This window comes from Nannobrachium achirus (assembly GCF_963921795.1).
Source record: "Nannobrachium achirus genome assembly, chromosome: 15".
Taxonomy (NCBI): domain Eukaryota; kingdom Metazoa; phylum Chordata; class Actinopteri; order Myctophiformes; family Myctophidae; genus Nannobrachium; species Nannobrachium achirus.
This window is the reverse complement of record NC_137822.1, coordinates 35,166,890-35,186,700: the sequence shown is the minus strand read 5'-3', so window position 1 is coordinate 35,186,700 and position 19,811 is coordinate 35,166,890. Positions and strand designations below refer to the sequence as shown.

The 19,811-nt window shown below is 41.9% G+C and overlaps 1 protein-coding gene across 6 annotated transcripts; it reads left to right on the top strand.

The window, feature by feature from the left end:
- Nucleotides 1-294: 294 nt before the first annotated feature.
- Nucleotides 295-18,088, top strand: st8sia5 (ST8 alpha-N-acetyl-neuraminide alpha-2,8-sialyltransferase 5; the record flags this gene model as incomplete). 6 transcript variants are annotated; one of them, XM_080742618.1, is made up of 9 exons in its annotated part: nucleotides 304-437; nucleotides 3,545-3,655; nucleotides 3,935-4,030; nucleotides 8,979-9,071; nucleotides 14,200-14,355; nucleotides 15,887-16,031; nucleotides 17,063-17,175; nucleotides 17,338-17,430; nucleotides 17,626-18,088. In XM_080742618.1, 9 exons carry the CDS (start codon nucleotides 307-309, stop codon nucleotides 18,086-18,088), a joined length of 1,401 nt encoding a protein of 466 aa, XP_080598744.1. The 6 variants fall into 6 exon arrangements, with proteins under 6 accessions (XP_080598742.1, XP_080598744.1, XP_080598743.1 ...); XM_080742617.1 differs by having other exon boundaries at nucleotides 14,194-14,355; XM_080742614.1 differs by having other exon boundaries at nucleotides 307-437; nucleotides 14,269-14,355.
- Between the last annotated feature and the right edge of the window lie 1,723 nt (nucleotides 18,089-19,811).

Sequence of the window (19,811 nt, the reverse complement as noted above, 5' to 3'; positions counted from 1 at the left end):
AGGCTATATCGCATATAGGCCATCAAACTGCAAAATATATAAAAACGATTGATAGGCTATTAGCAGCTAAAGAAAGAAGGCCAAGCGGTGATCGAGACCACACTATCGGTTGATGATAAATGCAATGCACCCCATGCAGACCATAGCTCCATGTTGTGGCGCCAGAGCCTAAAACGCGCTGCATGAAAATGTCCTCTCTCTCTCGGATGATTCCATCGCATCTCTGTGATTGATCCTGGATGCGGCGGCGACGACAGATTCCTGACTCGGGGTTTCAGGGACCCGTGGCTGCTGATGCGCCGAAGGATGGGATACACCGACCCGTCGTCGGGTAAAGATTTACTCGGCAATCGGTCCCTTTGTTTCATATTTATTTGCGCATTCGGACTCGTCACCTTATTGCAACAGATTCTCTATGGCAAAAACTATGTCAAAAGGTAAGTGTGTTTTTTTGTTTAATTAGGTCTATTTGTTTTTTAAATTAACGAATTAATTAATGAATTGTTAATCAATTAATCAATTCGTTTATTTTTGCGCGTTTGGCTAGACCCTGTAGCCTATAATAGCAGCAATCGATTTCAGGCTTTTTCTCAATCACCTTCGTTTACAGTGATAGCCTATATAGGCCTATAGCCTATGCAATAGATGAATCAGAAACAAGTAGCTTATAAAAGCCATGTTAGTGGAATAATTATGACAGTAGGCTTATGTTTATTCACGTTAATATGGGGTGTAATATGGGGGCAGTCTGGATGATCTTATGGTTGGGTGATGATGAGAGGAGCTTTAAAACGGATACTAGCAAATTAGCCATCCATTTTCCAGTGTGGCATATACTATTTTCATAAGATTTATTTTGGCTATTTTCTGAAAGTGAAGCATCACATTCATGCCATACACTGTACACCCAAGCTGTGTATGGCATTGTTTCCCTTTGATTTTTTGTTTTTGTTTATGTTTTTATTTTGTGAGTGAGTGAGTGAGTGGCGAGAGATGAAATGGTGAAAAGAGGATAAATGGATGCGAGTCAGCAATGAAGAGTAGGTAGCCTACTACATGTGTGCATGTACACATATATGTGTGTGTGTGTGTGTGTGTGTGTGTGTGTGTGTGTGTGTGTGTGTGTGTGTGTGTGTGTGTGTGTGTGTGTGTGTGTGTGTGTGAGAGAGAGAGAGAGAGAGAGAGAGAGAGCTAGTTACCAATTATTATAAATTAAATGCTGTCATGTTATATTATGATGTGTCTCCATGCTCAAACCATCACACAAGAGAGACTATATATATACAGCCCCTCCCATGTCCACAACACACTCCTTCACAATCACACTATCAACACAACGGGATCTATCACTTCCTGTACGCACAACCAGCTCAGTCTGTGACAGGAAAACACTGTGTAAGAGATGCAGCTATGGACACGGGTTCTCAACGCTTGGCCTGGGGACCCCCAGGGGGTCCAAATGGACTCTCTCAGAGTTAAGCGAACGCTAAGAAGTTTACAGTGATCGGGGTCCCAAAGATGAAGATGAAGAAGGAAGAAAATGGTTCCATTTTGTTCACTCTCAGAGTTACAGAACCGTATAAGGGTCCATTTGGACCCTTGGTGGGCCCCCGGACCAGACGTTGAGAAACAGTGAGCTATAGGATACAATGTGATCATGCAAGCATTTATCTTCAGAGTTGGATATACAGATAAGATGTTTCTTAAATCCAACATAAATCCAACATAAAGGGATCCAAGAGATACATGCTTGTATAGTCAATTGTAGCAATGTCATACCTACGTGTCTTAGCCCCTGATTTTCCTATATGTATAGTGACATATAGCGTCTGCTCATGGCCTGCCTTGATATTAGCAAATAATCTACAGTTTTGGCGGTGGTGGCTGTCGTGGGACTGTGAAATGACAAGGCAGAAAGGAGTTCCACTTTCAACCTGCCATCACTATTTTGGGTTTGTCATTATGGCCTCAAATGTTCAAACAAGATAGCACAAACAGCAGATCTACAAGATTATGACGAGGGGCTATTTCTGCAATTCTCCTTAAAGGACCACTTCACCTCTGGGACAACAAGATCTTATTGTTGTTTGGGACACGATCAACACAATCCTGAGTTATGTTTTGTGTTCAATCTGTGTTTTTAGATATTTTAATATTTCAGCATGCTACAACTGCAGGTCATATGATGCAGAATACACAAAAAATAACTCAGGTTTGTGTTGATCATGTCCCAAACAACAATAAAATAAGATCTGGTTGTCCCAGAGGTGAAGTGGTCCTTTAAGACAAAGTATAGAGTGAAAATAGGAGATAACAACGTTATGAAGCTTGTAGATCTGCTGTTTTCTCTGCTTATATAAAATATAGGAAAGCTGTTTTGAACATCTTTGCCAATAATGACATGCTAAAAATAGGTACGCCAGGTTGAAAGTGGTTATTGAATAATACACAGTGGGTGACCCACTTGGTAGACCAAGGCATATTAACTTCCTTCATCCCTGCTTGACTTGAACAGGGTTACGGCTAAAAATAGTCCTCCTCCGCAGCAGCACCAAGGTCTTCTGGGAAGAGTAGAAAGTATAAAGCAACACTTCAGTTCCAACTCACGGTCACACAGCAAATCCTCTAGTGTTAGTTCAACCCTGTAGAGAGTGAGACTAGTGTACCATTTTTGTAAGAGTGATTCCCTGCTGATAAACATTAACAGAAGCCCTACTCATCCATTCAAAAGATGAACCTTAATAGTTACATGCCCGTTCTGCACTCAAAACCAGAAGACTACTTTCAAATAGTAAAGGAACAAAAACAAGCATTGCACATTAAATACTGTAGAGCAGCTTAATGTCTGCTGTTTGTCCGATCTGATAGATCACGCCTGAGTGATAGTTGTAGCCTAATGGAACCATGAATGGATTTTAAAGCTGCAATCCGTTATACTTGTGTTTTCTGGCATCGAACCCAGGTCTTCCATACGGGAAACACAATTTAGATCTCAAGGAAATAGGGAGACAGATAACCACTGTGCTATAGTTATATTGTAGTAACATTCTCTGAAAAGGCAGATTGTACGGAATAAAGTTCCATTCTCTAAAGCAGCTCCAGATTGCAGCTTTAAACATTATCATTTAAGATGCTGTTTTGATCTAAATAGCAGGGCCCATCTCATCAGCCTCCAAATAGATGAAAATGTCCATGTACATGTTGAAGCTATTATTAACTAAGCCTGGGTTTTGATCAGCTATTTCACTTATAGGTAGACATTTCCTCACAGAATAGATCCCATGTAATGCTGATCAGGATCATTGCAGTTTGTCTGAATTAAATTAGGCAAATCAGATAGATTCATATATTGACCTGCTCTTTCTAAATCAGTCAGGCGTCTGGAATCAGAATGCCGGAAATGCATTTTACATTCCTTAATGTATGTTTTATGTGTGCACACACACGTGAGTTTTATGAGGGTTTGGTTTTATATATTTGACGTTTGCTAAAAAAAAGAAAAAGGACAATAAATCCCCAATAAACTGACTCATTTTCTTATTAGTGCGCAACAGTTTAGCCGACTCAAAGGGGACGAGACAGGAAATTGGACGGGTCCTGTTAATTTCTCGGATGATGGATCTCTGAAGCCGGCCAGAACCGCCGGGAGGAAAAGGTACCTTTCTATGGTGATTTACGGCACAACACCTCTAAGAAAGAGAGAGAGAGAGAGAGAGAGAGAGAGGGGGAGAAAGAGAGAGAGAGAGTGTGAGAGAATGAGAGTGTGAGAGAGTGACAGTGACAGTGAGAGTGAAAGAGAGCGAGAGAGAGAGATTAAAATTCATCACAAGTGATGCTGACCCAGGCCTGCATGTGTGGACTGGTTGACTGATGCGTCCACCTGTGACCTTATAGACAACCTCATCTCTAACTCAACGTGTCTGCATGTTGACAGATGTTTCCGTCAGAATTTTCAGCCAGATTCACAGAGCTCCGTAATAGTCACACCCTGCATATCCGATATTAAGAAGAAAAAAAAACGCTCTCAAAGGTAGGCCGGTTTGAAGGCATTTACATACATTCACAGAAACCCAAAGAATGCCTCTTTGTTTTCCATTAGTCCGAAAGGAATAAACTCATACATATATATCTATATATATCTATACTTTTCCGTGGTGGTTGCACTTTCCGATCTTGCTCTTTGCATGTTGTCTGATCCCTCTCACCGTGAACCCTGAACCCCTCTAACCCTCCTGAGAAGCTGGTTGAACCTCGGTCTCCTCGTATCTCTGTGTCCCCCCCAACCCATCCAGCACCTCGTCCTCCTCAACCCGTGTGTCATGTGTCCTGCACAGCCCTGTGTCTATGTCATAACACATATAGTGTGGACACTTGTCTGCTGTCCCTATATACGTCCCCTGCTCACATCTGCATTGTCTTCTCCTTCCGACAACCATGGATCTCCTTATTTCCACGTTAAGCCTGATGATGACGATTTAAGTCCAGATTCAAGCCAGATTCATGCTTAGTTGCATGCCGGTGTTGCGCAACCCCGAAAACAGACAACGTATACGAGCTGACGAGGCTTTGCGAAGTGTCACAAAGCGACACGTTGTCAGCGACACCACCACCCAACTAAGTGTAAATCAGGCGTTACACTTTGTCGCACAATGGTTTTGAGCGATGAGAATAGCAGATCTACAAGCTTACAAACATTTCATGCACTACTATTTTCATTCTGTTACTCTGTCATACGACGTGAATTAATTAATGATGAAGCTGAGTTGCACCTTGACTTTGTCTGTTAAAAGACAACAGTAACTTACTGTAGGTCAAGCTTCAGTGCCGTGAAAATGAGATCTATAGTAGATTAGGCCCATTAAAAATACTGCATTTATTTCAGTGAATTACTGGGTTTCTCTAGTATAGTAAATAACCACAATCAAAAAGTGTCATCTTTCTGGATCTTGGTCAGAATATAAAATGTTACTCATTAATTAATTGAAGCTGCAATGCCTACATTTTATGTCTGATGGCGGTGCATCTATTGTCCATTCTGGTGTGCCGTCTGCTTCAAATAACTTTATTGACATTGTCAACCAGTAGGTTTCCAAGCGACACCAGGCTGGGGTCCAAATGTCTCAATAGAAGAGTAGAGAGGCCGCCTCCAACCAGTGCAGATGTGTTAGTTATACTGTATTAAAGGACAACGCTGCCCTAAATAACATCTAGGCTCATTTTCCAACGTATACTGTATTGATCTCAAAAGACTGTCCATGGGCTCTAATAGGCAGAAAGGCCCCTGTTGTCCAGTTTCCCCAGCAGAACCCAGCAGCTCTCATAGTATAGAGTGGAGCCCAGGGGCGTCACACCAAATTCTGGGCCCCCCATGAATGTTAACTATTGAAAAATAGCAGATATACAAGCTGCGAGCTTGTAGATCTGCTATTTTTGGAAAAACCGTGAAAATGTGTGCCAAGAAACCTATGTTTCCATGTCAGTGATGCTCAAACTTTTTCACGTGAAGGACCCCCCCCATCTCAAAATATTTAGTTCCAGAGAACCCCCAGAAGCAAAATTTGAGTTACAAATGTTCACTTAAAAAATACATATATTCAAAGATTTGCGCACATTTTCATGACTTTTCAAAAATAGCAGATCTACAAGCTCGCGCTGTGAGCTTGTATATCTGCTATTTTTCAATAGCTAAAGTTACTAGGGCCCCTCCACCTTGGGCCCTGGTAACTCAGTCCCACTTTCCTACCCCTTGTGACGCCCCTGGTGGATCCCATAAGCCTATATCGCTTTTACACTATTTGTTGCGGTCAAAAGTGATTATGTTTTCAATCACTTTTGACCGCAACAAATAGGCTCACTCTGCTACGAGGGCTGCTGGTGCTGGGTTCTGCTGAGGAAACTTTTGAGATCAATATAAGTAGGAAAATGATGATATTTGGGGGTGGAGTTGTCCTTTAACATACTCTACCATGCAGATTGGTCAACATCAGGTTTTATTCATTAAAACAAGTCCTGGATTGTAATCTTTAATACAGGACACATGCCACTTCAATATTTATAGCCAATTGTCCAACCTCACAGAAATACATGGATCATCTGGTGGATGTAGACAGTCAATGTCATTGTTCCTTTCAAGTTTCATTTCATTCCATTTAGCATTTTTCAGTTTTCTTATTTATTTATTTATGTCTTTCTTTCTTTGCTCATTTTTAACTCCACAGCCACAGGCAGGGGTTTTGTGTGCAAAATTATAACATTGTTACAAAATTAGAGTTGAAATGAAAAGAATATATCTAATGCTTTTTGAAAGTTGCTTTAGCTACCGTTAGAAACAGATTACGTATATATAGGAAACAATATAGGACAACTCTAATTATAATTCTATAATTATATCATTTCTATGCGTTAGAGATTCCATTCCATGGTTTAATTTTGTTCTATTCTTTTGAATAGCACCCAATAAATAGAAAACAAATGTTGGCGCCATCCCAAGCTCCTGTTGACTCGACATATCTAGGTCAACTCCCAATAATAAGTGACTGTATGGCTCGATATCCTCACGCACAAGCCTATTTAACCACACCTCTTTTATACTTTCAATTTGTTTAAAAAATAGGGACAGTAGCCAATCTATGCACTGCACCGTGACACGTTGCGAGCTTGTAGGATGGCTATTGTCGCTATTTTTGAAGATTTATTGTAAATCTTTGAAGGTTTTTGCCAACGACATGCCCAAATTAGGGATGTCGGATTGAAAGTGGTTAAATGTGCACAAATGGAGGGAGACTTTCACTGCTCACAAGTCTCTGAGAACACCATACGATAAATAAGGGTATTAGATTTAGTGTAACTTTCATTGGTAAAGCCTTTTTATTGGAAGGCACCATAACTTGCAATATTGTAATTATTAAGGATGTGAATACTTCTCATAGCTTGTTTGACTATGTCTTTAAAGTTTTCTCCACAGACGCCATTCAGAACAGTCACACCACCACCATGCCAAACATCTGATTATTTGTGTGCTTTTTTGTTAATGTCGTCATTCCGTCATGATGATTTATAAGGTGATTTTCTGTGTCACAAATGTCTTTAAGATTTTCCAAATCCTCTTTGCATGCAAATTGCTGAATGAAACCATTCAGACTCTTTATAGCTCTATATTCAAGATAAGTTCAATTAAATCAGGGTAAATGGGTTGATTTCAAGAGGGAGAATGACGATTGCTTGTACTTTATGATTACATGTGCATGAGCATGTGTCTGTGTGAGTGTGCATGTCCTGCAGGCTAGATGCCAACTAACAAAACAAAGTGTTTGTGTGTTCATGAATTACATTGAAAGATTTTCATGTCATCTTTGACAGTCAAGTGTTTTAGACCATTGAAAATCTGTTCCAAACACATCAATTTCATCACCATATAGAACCACACAGATGTACTGTACTAAGCTGTATCCACCAAACAGTAAGTTACCTGTAATATGCCACAATATATCGCATTTCAGATATCTTTCATACTGTTTCTGTTATGTAGATTGTTATATTCCCGCCACATCAACTGAGTACTCAGTGTATTCAGATTGTTTGGGGGGATTACATAATTAATATATTTGAGTTTTATTGTAGTCTAAAATATACTAACAGGCATACAGTAAATGTACAGCCTAAACTATAGACTGTGTCACGGTCATTTGTGACCTACACTTTCCTCACTTAAGTTGTACCATTGTCATCTCATGTCTTTGACCCAAATGCCAGATTTGATTTCATTATGTCTTTAACTGAGGCCAAATACTTGACTAATGCCTCATTCACACTACAGATATATAGTTGAACGTTTTGCTTGGTAATTCAATGTAATCTCAATGGAAACCAGCTTTAAAGGCTGGATTCCAAGGACAGCCGACACACCCAGCCTTTAAAGCTGGTTCCCATTGAGATTACATTGAATTACCAAGCAAAACGTTCAACTATATATCTGTAGTGTGAATGAGGCATTAGGATACATTTAGGATATTGGGCTGTATGTTGATAGTCTTAAGTACCCGCTCTTATAACTTAACTTAAAGGCCTGTCCATACTGTCTCCGACCACCAAACTTTTTGTCAGAGAGTTTCCGACTTTCCGACGTACAGCTTTCCGGACTCTAATTCGGGGTAATGCTTTTCAGAAGATGCGAGTGACGTCATTTTGAACGGGTACACATTATTCTGTATCACTATTTTATGCTTTAACTATTGAAAAATACCAGATATACAAGCTCACAGCGCGGCACCGAGTGCCGCGCTGCGAGCTTGTAGATCTGCTATTTTTGAAAAATCTTGAAAATTTGAATTTTGACACGATTGTGTCTTTTGAATCCTTCTAAGATTTTTTGAAAAAACCCTATGTTTCAATGTCAGCAATCTGGCTGGCCATCGTCAAAGATGGAGCTCAGTTAGTCTGTTCTTGAGAGACTACTATGTCAGTGGTGCTCAAACCTTTTCATGTCAAGGAACCCCAAAATGATATTTATTTGGCCACGGACCCCCATCTCAAAATATTTAGTTTCAGGGACCGCCCAGAAGCAAAATTTGAGTTACAAACGTTCGCTTTGAAAATACATATTAAAAGATTTGCACAAATTTTCGCGACTTTTTCAAAAATATGAGATCTACAAGCTCGCAGCGCGGCACTCGGTGCCATGCTGTGAGCTTGTATATCTGCTATTTTTCACTGGTTAAAGCATTCAATAATTCTAGGCCTGAATGGGTTAACTGGACCTTTCCAACAAAAAGTTTGGTGGTCGATGACAGTATGGACAGGCCTACAGTAAGACAGTACGGACAGGCAAAAGAGCTGGTACTACAATCAAAATAGAGCCCACTGTCTCGTATTGTCTGTCCCCATGGCACACAGTTCCATAATAACACACGTACAGTAATCGGGTCTTGCCCAGTGTGAGGTCTAGTGTGGTTGCAGGCTAACTGTCTCTATCCCTCTAGATATCTGGACACGTATGAAGGCACCTACGACTTCAACTCCACTGCTTGCAAGGAGCTCAGGCAGGAGATGATCGATGTCAAAGTGCTGACCATGTGAGTGCTTGCTTGTCAATGGACATGTTGTCATTTTATATTCTACTCTACGCCTTCTTGTCTGGTTTCCTCATGCTGTCCAACAGGGGCGTCACACCAAATTCTGGGCCCTGGGTACAAGGATTCACTGCGGGCCCCCCAAGAATGTTAACTATTGAAAAATAGCAGATATACAAGCTCACAGCGTGGCACCGAGTGCCGCGCTGTGAGCTTGTAGATCTGCTATTTTTGAAAAATCGTGAAAATGTGTGCAAGAAACCTATGTCAAGGACCCCCAAGATGATATGTATTTGGCCACGGACCCCCATCTCAAAATATTTAGTTCCAGGGACCCCCAGAAGCAAAATTTCAGTTAGAAATGTTTGCTTAAGAAATACACATATTCAAAGATTTTCACACATTTTCACAACTTTTCAAAAATAGCAGATCTACAAGCTCGCAGCGCGGCACTCGGTGCCGCGCTGTGAGCTAGTAACTCAGTCCCACTTTCCTACCCCTTGTGACGCCCCTGCTGTCCAAGAAGCCTCAGAGCAGGAGTAGTCACCATAAGTCACGCCCACACCACGTCCATGCGCCATGACACTTTCGGTGGCGGAACTTGCACCGGAAGCTCGATGAATAACATTGACGTCTATGAGCTTCGGCTGGGACAGCTCATGAACAAAAGATAATTCTGAACGATAGAGACCGTATAATCGCTCCAGGAATATAAAAGAAGACATATCACAGGTATTTTTACAATCACTTGCTTTTCGATGTGCACGGTACATAATGTAATTGAGGCAGCTAAACAGCGGCGGCGGCGGCTGTTCCTGTCTCGGAGATATCGCGAGATTTGGATTCCAGACAGGGAATGGTGGAGAGTCTCGCGATACTAGCTAGTTCAGAAACGTAAATTGTGCTCTTTAGATGCCTCTATAATGTTATACAGTGTACTCACCGAAAAGCAACACAGCAGAAAACAATGTGTGACATGTCTTCTTTTATATTCCTGAGCCGAGTATTTTATAAAGGTCTTTATCGTTCAGAATATTTTTTTTGTTCATGAGCTGCCCCAGCCGGCGCTCGTAGGCTTCAATGTTATTCACCGAACTTCTGACCGTGATGCGAGTGACGTCATTTTGAACGGGTACACATTATTCTGTATCACTATTTTATGCTTTAACTATTGAAAAATACCAGATATACAAGCTCACAGCGCGGCACCGAGTGCCGCGCTGCGAGCTTGTAGATCTGCTATTTTTGAAAAATCTTGAAAATTTGAATTTTGACCCGATTCTATAAGTGTCTTTTGAATCCTTCTAAGATTTTTTGAAAAACCTATGTTTCAATGTCAGCAATCTGGCTGGCCATCGTCAAAGATGGAGCTCAGTTAGTCTGTTCTTGAGAGACTACTATGTCAGTGGTGCTCAAACCTTTTCATGTCAAGGACCCCCAAAATGATATTTATTTGGCCACGGACCCCCATCTCAAAATATTTAGTTTCAGGGACCGCCCAGAAGCAAAATTTGAGTTACAAACGTTCGCTTTGAAAATACATATTCAAAGATTTGCACAAATCTTCGCGACTTTTTCAAAAATATGAGATCTACAAGCCACCGAGAGTGTCATGGTGTATGGACGTGGAGACAAAAAACACGTCGGTGTCCTTTCTTGATGAGACATTCTTTGATGCTGTCGGTGTGAATGTGTGTACTGTATGTATGGGTAGCCTCGGGTGGCCAGACTGTTGACTCCCACAATTTGCAAAGCTCGTCATACAGTCTGGAGCAACGGAAGTCTTATCATGAGTGCGAGATAAAGTGGATGTGACGCAGGCACCCGCTCCCTTGGTGCAGTAGAGATAACAAGTCCTACTGGAAGCGTTATGTCTTCTTTCAACATTTTTGGGGGTGTTCCTTTGTCTTTCTCTGGTGTTGTTGGTGTTACTTCCATGATGTTTTCAAATGTTTTCTTAAACTATACACGCATAACAACAATATGCCGCTCGAATGACTCTGTCTGTGCTAGGGTGCTTCTGTTATGTTTCCAATGGAACTACAGTTCATTATAATGACTCTGTCTGTGCTAGTGTGCTTCTGTTATGTGTCCAATGGGACTACAGTTCTGTGCAGCAGTACCTCCGTACTTGCCGTTCGGGAGCTGTAGTTCCAGACTCTATATAGCATTCGGAGATTGCGGAATAGTTGTCTGGCTACGCGAGACTAATGTATGGGGAAATTGTAAACCGCTCTGTAAAGAGCTTTTAAATATATTTGTAAATGATATCATATAATGCAGCCATTGAAATTCCAATCATGTCATCTCAAATCAATTGAATCCCCACATTACTGTATGTCACATCCTAAATACTGTATATTGGAAGCCCAATTTTGTTGTTAGAAATAGGTCCCACTCAAAAATGTGACGGAAGCCAAATTACTTTTTGCACGGTTGTGGTCCCGGGTTTCCAGAAGGTGGTATGTACGTAGTACCCGTTTCAAGTTAATTTTCCCATATGGCTTCATCTGAATGGCTGATTTGATTGTAATGTTTAATTGACATGCTCAGAGACTATTATGGGCATGGAATATCAAAACCCTGTCTGATGATCAATGACACACGACTCACAAGAACATTTTGTAACTAAATTTGAATTTGAAAATAAACAAATGTTTCTGCAACAAAGTGTGACATTTGTAGCAGTTGTGGCACCCTGGCTGGGTTCTAAGTGAAATTGCTTTTGGCTCTGTTGTTTAGAGCATTGGTTCTCAAAGTGGGACCACCCAGGGATCCTTGAGGGAGTTCCAGGGGGTCCCCAGCTAAATGATAGATAGGAATCAAATGGACCCTTATAGGTCTGTAACGCGTGTGTGTGTGTGTGTGTGTGTGTGTGTGTGTGTGTGTGTGTGTGTGTGTGTGTGTGTGTGTGCGTGTGTGTGTGCGCGTGCGTGCGTGCGTGCGCGCGTGCGTGCGCGCGTACATATGCTGCTTGGTTTTTTAAAGGAACTGCTCCAAATATATATATATATTCTGTGTTGCTTTTCGTCTCATATGCACTTAATTGAAACTCAGGTGACAGTTTGGTCTGCTGGATTTACTCATTCAAGGTGTCTCGATTCACCAGCAACTGGTGGTACTGTACCGGTATGTAACAAAAGGTGCTCACGTTGGCAAAAATCGTCAACTCGCTGAGTACTTCATTCAGGAATAGTCCAATTTCCATTGAATCACTTCAACCCTATACTTCATCATACAATAGCCATATAGCCGATCTACACGCTCACAACCAATCACATTGTAATGTGACCGTTTTATGAAAATCATTGAACTTTTTATTTATTTTTTGAACGTTTTCGCCCTATAATGACATCTGCAAAATAGGCACACCAGGTTGAAAGTGGTTAAGATTTACACGCAGCTTTGTCAGCAGCATGGCATTGGGGTAGATATAACTGGGCATGAATATTCTGATGTTTTTCAGAGTTTTCTTTTGTACAATTCTTGTCTTCATTTTCTTGTACTCTTTATTCCCGCCCAGAATTTGGAACCCTCTTGTAGTAACCTCGCCTCACCAGGCTTTCCTGAGAGAAAGCCTGGTATTCGTTTACTAAACAGGTCGTCTGATCCGGTCTAGACCGGATGATATCTTACATCATTTTGTATTCAAAACGGACTACACTTTGGCCGGAACTACCGACCGGAATCAGTTTTATCACAGTTGGCGCATGCGCAAAACCAGGTTGAAACTGATTCCGGTCGGTAGTTCCGGCCAAATTGTAGTCCGTTTTGACTACAAAATAACGTAGGACGTCATCCGCTCCCGACCGGATCAAAAGCCCGAAATTGGAAGCGATCCCAGGCTACTCTTGTAGTAGTAGTAGTAGTATCTGGACACTCCTGCAGGTAGATTAGCTAAAGTGATTACCCTCCACGGAGATGGCATTTTTCTCTGCCTCATTGAAGGTCCTGGCACAAAGCTTGATGTGCACCTGGCAGTTACTGAGAACAGCTGACTGAGAGCCGGCCAAAGCAATCATTCATTCCAGAGCAAATCACACCCCAGCTCGCTAATCTAAACCAAATTTCAGTACAAAAGAATCTATTTAAAGATTTTTTCAGGTTTTGAAAGACTTCTTCCTTCTTCTTTCTTCGCTCGATCTTCTCTAAGATTTTTCTCTTCTTCTCTATCTTCACAATAACTCTAGACTCGACGTTGTGTTAAGCAATTATTTAACTGTATGAGATGAGTAAGGATTGGAACTGCAATGCAATATTACCACTATAGAGACGTTGTTTAGCTCTCTGACAATATTCCTTTAAAGGGCAGCGTTGTTGATATTTAATGTACATTAAATCCTATTGTGAGGAGGACATGAATAGAAAACACTTCCCAGTCGTTCGCTGTCAGCACTGAGTATTTGGCAGCATTGGAATGAATCTAAAGCCCCTTTTCGACTGCAGCTTTAGCACCACACTACACCACACCTCACTGCACCACATAAATATCGTCATTTTCCATTACACAAAAGTACCCATAATATAAATTCCTAATTATAACTGTGATAATAATATACTATGAAGTATTAATGTATTATTACTATGATAACTACTAGTAAGACGCCTAATGGCGACACGCAACATTTAGGGCGAGGTCGCGCCATGTCTTGCCAATGATGTATGTCGGACCAGTTACCCATATATGGAGACCCCTGGTACCCATATATGGAGATATGCTGTGAGACCCCAAACATGCTTACTCAGTTATTCGTTATGTCAAAGTCCTATGACATCTGACATCATACATACAATCCCTATGCCCATATATGGAGATCCCTGACTGTAGAACTAGCCACACAGATATGGGCATTCCCATGAAGTCCTGTTAGATATGGGCTTAATATTGATGACATCAGGGATCTCCATATATGGGCATAAAAGGGATTCCGTTTGTGTGGTTCCCCTGACATCACAGTGATGTCAGAGCGTGATGTCAGAGCGGCAAACCCATAGACGTAAAAAAGTGTACACAGACAGACGTACGTCCGTCCGGACGGACAGAGACATGATAATAATTTGATGACCAGCAGTGGTTCCTTATCCATGGAGAACAAATTATTGGCTTAGGAATGCAGGGGAAAAGAAAAAGAAAAACATTGGCAGTACATTCTCATAGGATTCATTTTGTATCCTCTGTGTCTCCCTCTCTGTCTGCCAGGGTGAAAACCTCAGATCTGTTTGAGAGATGGAGGAACATGCAAGTGTGCAAATGGGAGCAGAACAAAATGGAGACCGACAACTTCAAGTAAGCAGCAAATTGCACACTTTAGCCACAAAAACAAAGTTGTTCACGTGGTCTTCCTCCTGCACGGTTATGACTCCTGCAGTTTATCCCCATTTAGGCCTGAACACATTATGACGCAATATTTTATGCTTTAAATATTACAAAAATAGCAGATATACAAGCTCACAGCGCGGCACCGAGTGCCGCGCTGCGAGCTTGTAGATCTGCTATTTCTGAAAAATCGTGAAAATTTGAATTTTGACCCGATTCTATAAGTGTCTTTTGAATCCTTCTAAGATTTTTGGAAAAAAACCTATGTTTCTATGTCAGCAATCTGGCCAGCCATCGTCAAAGAAAAGGTCCTTTTCACTTAACTGGAGCTCAGTTAGTCTGTTCTTGAGAGACTACTATGTCAGTGGTGCTCAAACCTTTTCATGTGAAGGACCCCCAAAATGATATTTATTTGGCCACGGACCCCCATTTCAAAACATCTAGTTCCAGGGACCACCCAGAAGCAAAATTTGAGTTACAAACGTTCGCTTTGAAAATACATATATTCAAAGATTTGCACACATTTTCACGACTTTTTCAAAAATAGCAGATCTACAAGCTCGCAGCGCGGCACTCGGTGCCGCACTGTGAGCTTGTATATATATTTGTATACATTTGTATATATATACTTGTATTATATATTTTTCACTGGTTAAAGCATTCAATAATTCTAGGCCTAAATGGGTTAAAGTAGGGGTGTGCGATATGACTAAGAAATCGAGAACAATATGGCATCCAGACCTCAGTCTCTTCCTCTGAAGTATATTGTGCATGGGTTTTGTCTTCATAAAGACTCAGGCATCGCATCTCAAAGATCAGGGGTCTTCAACGTTTTCAGTCCAAGGACCCCTTAGTTGAGAGTGAGATGAAGCAGGGACCCCACAACCTGCTAATAGATTCCATATAGTTTCATCTTTTGACAGCACAATCATCAGTGTATTTTGGAATTATGTCAATTTGTGTTTCAGATATTTAACCACTTGAACCGTCAATACTTTAAAAAAGGGACCTTCACTCTGTACATAAATCAGCTACCTTTTATATTACACCAAAGCTCTTTGCCGAAACTAGACAATCTGCTATTTTTGGCTAAAGTTCTCAGAATATGGACACTATAGGGTTCAAGTGGTTAATATAAAAAAGTTTCTATCACACAAAGATTTGGAGGACCCCCTGTAGTAACACTGAGTGAGGACCCCCTAGGGGTCCCGAAGCCCCTGTTGAAGACCCCTGGCATAGATGTATTTTCTATTCTTGCCATGCATTAGCCATACTATTAAAGGTTTTTTCATGGTCTTTCCCCCTTTTTTTTGCCATTTATAGGAATGATGTAAGCGGGTGAAGTGCTAACACAACTGTGTTGTATGACAAAAGCAATGTTTTATTTCAGAAATGCGTTATTTAGCTGCCATACGATTGGTGGTTATTTCCACTGTTGTTGCTTTCTTCACTGCAAAGGCCTTATTCTAACCTTGGTGTCTTTCTTTGGTGTCCACCAAAGGATGTCTCTGTCTCGGTGTTGTAACGCTCCTTCGTTCCTGTTCACCACCAAGAGGAACACGCCTGCAGGTACAAAGCTGCGGTATGAGGTGGACACCAGCGGGATCCTGCCCATCACCACTGAGGTCTTCAAGATGTTCCCTGATGTGGGTGCACACTGCAACAAAGACACGTGTTGAGTCTGTTGACGCGTATGGTTCGGTGTGCTTTTGTGTTAGCCTCATGTAGCCAGACTATATCGCTGCATGATATGAGTCTGGTACTTCTATATGGAAGGTTTTTTCCCCCAAGGGGCCGGTTAAAAAAAGGCTCTGGATACAATTGGTTATAGACCAGACCAATGCTTGGCCCTGATTGGTCACCCAATCATTCGGGGTGAGGCAATGGATTCACAATTGAGCGGGGCCAGAATCCAAATCCACCAAGGGCAAATAGTTTTTGTCTGATTCCAGGCTACCTGTGTGTGTGTGTGTGTGAGCCATGGTGTCGTACTATATCGTCGTTGTCGGGTGGAAACCATGTATGTCCAAAACTGTTCGTTTTGTATTCATCGTTTTAAAAATGATTTAATCGCGTGAAAACAGCCGATCTACAAGCACACAAGTGCTTGTAGATCAGCTGTTTTCACTACTTTTGTGCAAAACTTTTGTATGATGAAGTAGGTCTTTAATTGACCAAAAAAAACATACACGCTTGAAATTCGGAGATACAAGGTTTCTGCCGGACAGTGACGATAGGTTTCCTTCTTTTATTGGAGAACAACAACATCAGAGTTTCAGAAGCAGGACCACACCTCAATCAGTTCCCTTCCATTCTCCTACAAATGCTCTCCTAACCATCTTCCCTGCATTTCACTCTTGCATTCAGTGCCCCTCCCTCCCGCACGCTACTCTCCCAATTTATTCTACTCTACTCTTTACTATCTGCAGGGCCCCCGAGGGAGTTCATCGTGCCCGGGAGCTACAGGGGACTCCCTGCATAGCTTCCCCGCACCATAGATGACAATCGAAGACCTGCAAGCGATCAAGTCTCAGACATCATTAATTTTGTCATGTTTTGTTTTTCATTGTTTCGTTTTAATGAATCTGCTGATTGGCGGTGTGGTTCTCGCTTGTGAAATGTCACTAAATCCTGCAATGAACGTGGTTTGATTGCATATCATGTGTGTCTCATCCAGGACATGCCGTACACCAAATCACAATACAAGAAATGTGCCGTTATTGGAAACGGGGGCATCATCAAGAACAGCAAATGTGGAAAGGAGATTGATTCAGCCGATTTCGTTTTTAGGTATGCAACATGGAACATGAAAGTTTCATATTTTATTTTTGTAAATGTATTTCTCGAAATATTTTGAAAAGAGTAGCCAATGACATTCCCAAAACACCAGGGTTAATGAGGTCAAATAACTTCACATTTATTTAAAATTGAATGTTCTTCTTTTGTTCACAGGTGCAACATTCCACCCGTCAGTGAGAAGTACTCAGCTGACGTTGGCACCAAAACAGATCTGGTGACAATAAACCCAAGCATTATTACTGAAAGGTACCATAATCATCCCCCAGTGTGAAATGTCAGTAACGGGATTGACTTCTGTCTGTCTGTCCGTCCGTCTGTCCGTCGGTCCGTCGGTCCGTCGGTCCGTCTGTCCATCCATCCGTCTGTCTGTCCGTCTGTCCGTCTGTCTGTGGCGCTCATCTCTACCTCTTCATATTTAACTTCCTCTTCCTTCCTTGGCAGGTTCCAGAAGCTGGAGAAGTGGCGGCGGCCGTTCTACGACGTACTGGGCAACTACGACAACTCCTCCGTGGTGCTGCCGGCCTTCTACAACATCCGCAACACCGACGTCTCCTTCCGCGTCAAGTACATGCTGGACGACTTCGAGTCGCAGCGCGGCGTGTTCTTCTTCCACCCGCAGTACCTGCTCAACGTGCAGCGCTTCTGGGCGGTGCAGGGCGTCCGGGCCAAGCGCCTCAGCAGCGGGCTGATGCTGGTGACGGCCGCGCTGGAGATGTGCGAGGAGGTGCACCTCTACGGCTTCTGGGCCTTCCCCATGAACCCCACGGGCCTCTTCATCACCCACCACTACTACGACAACGTCAAGCCGCGCCCCGGCTTCCACGCCATGCCCCACGAGATCTTCAACTTCATGCACATGCACACGCGCGGGATCATCAACGTGCACACCGGCCTGTGCCGGTGACTTGACGCCCGGTCGTCGTCCACCGCTTGTGGAAGTTCACCAGTTTTTTCACCACTTGAAAACCCTAAGCGTCCCTAGAATTCTGGGATGGGGGGAGAGAACGGGGGGTCTACAAGCTCACAATGTGACACGTTGTGAGCTGGTAGACCGGGGGCGACAATATATGAAGACCCCAGTCAAGTATATAGGATTTTAAGAGGTTAACTTTTATTTATTCATTTTTTTGTACATTTTTAAGGTAGCTGTTACCTGTGATGGATATGGCTTAAGAAGATGGTTCAGTATTTATTTACAGCTGAAAAAGAAAGATAGCCTTTGGAAAATGCGTTTGTGTTCCACCGTAACTCTTTTACATAATGGAAGGCTGCCTGCTTCAATGTCGACTACATACAGTATGATTTCTGTACTTTTTCTTACATAACAAATCAATAACTGTGGTTAACTTTTGATTATCTTACGTTGCTTGTTTTTATTTTTATTTTTTATGTGGAAAAGTGGTCTTCCTTGTGATGTCGTATCCGTGAATTTTATTTTTATTTTTTAGCGGAGTTGTTGATTTGTATTCAACGTTGCACAAGTAGTTACGCTGAAACAGGACCATCATCATGTCCCACTCTCTCCCTTCTAGACTCGCATAGCAAAATCCTCAGTGTTAGTTTAACCACTTTAGGGTACGCTCACACCAAACTACCTATGAGAGTGGATTCCCAATTCCGCCAATGCATTTCAATGAGAATGGAGCGTTTTTTTTTGGAAAGAAATCCTTTACTGCAGGGGTCTTCAACAGGGGGTCCGGGACCCCTAGGGGGTCCTCAGAGTTACTCCAAGGGGGCCGCCAAATCTTTGTGTGATAGGATCATGTTTTTTACATTAACCATGTGAACTCTAGCAACCCTATTCTGAGTGGAACATTAGCCAAAAATAGCAGATCTACAAGCTTACAACGCCTCGCGCTGCGAGGTGTTGTAAGCTTGTAGATCGGCTATTTTTGGCAAAGAGGTTTGTAGAGGGAAAAGAAGAGCAGACTAAAGTATTTGACGGTTCAAGTGGTTAAATGTCTGAAAACACGCATTATAGGCTAATGCATGTTTTCTCCTTGAACAGGATGAACAAACTAGTCTATAAGCTGTCTAAGAAATCTATGAACATTTTTAATCTGCAACACAATTTTATACAATATGTTAGTGGGGGTCCCTGATTCATCTCTCTCTCAGCTAAAGGGGTCCTTGGCTTGAAAACGTTGAAGACCCCTGCTCTACTGGTAGGACACCGCTCCATTTCCATTGAAATGCATTGGCAGAATGGGGAATCCTCTCCCATAGGTGGTTTGGTGTGAGCATGCCCTAAGCCCTGTTTTATACTTCGTCGTAGGATGGTGTTGTGGCCAGTGGTGGAAAATGGACTCACGTTTTTTACTTATAAGTAAAAGTATCAGTACTGCAATGTAAAAATACTTTTGTACTTGAGTGAAAGTACATAAGTATTGAGGCGCTTAGCCCGGACGACTTGCACCGCCGCAACGCATTGTGAGCTTGTAGATCTGCTATATTTCAAATGGCCAAAAATAAATATAAGGCTGAAGTGGTTGTGTGTTTTGTAATAATAATAATAATAATAAGTGGAGTAAAAGTACAATATTTTCCTCTGAGATGTAGGCCTTGCGGAGTAGAGGTAAAAGTACTGAAAATTGGAAATACTCCAGTAAAGAAAAAGTACCTAAAAA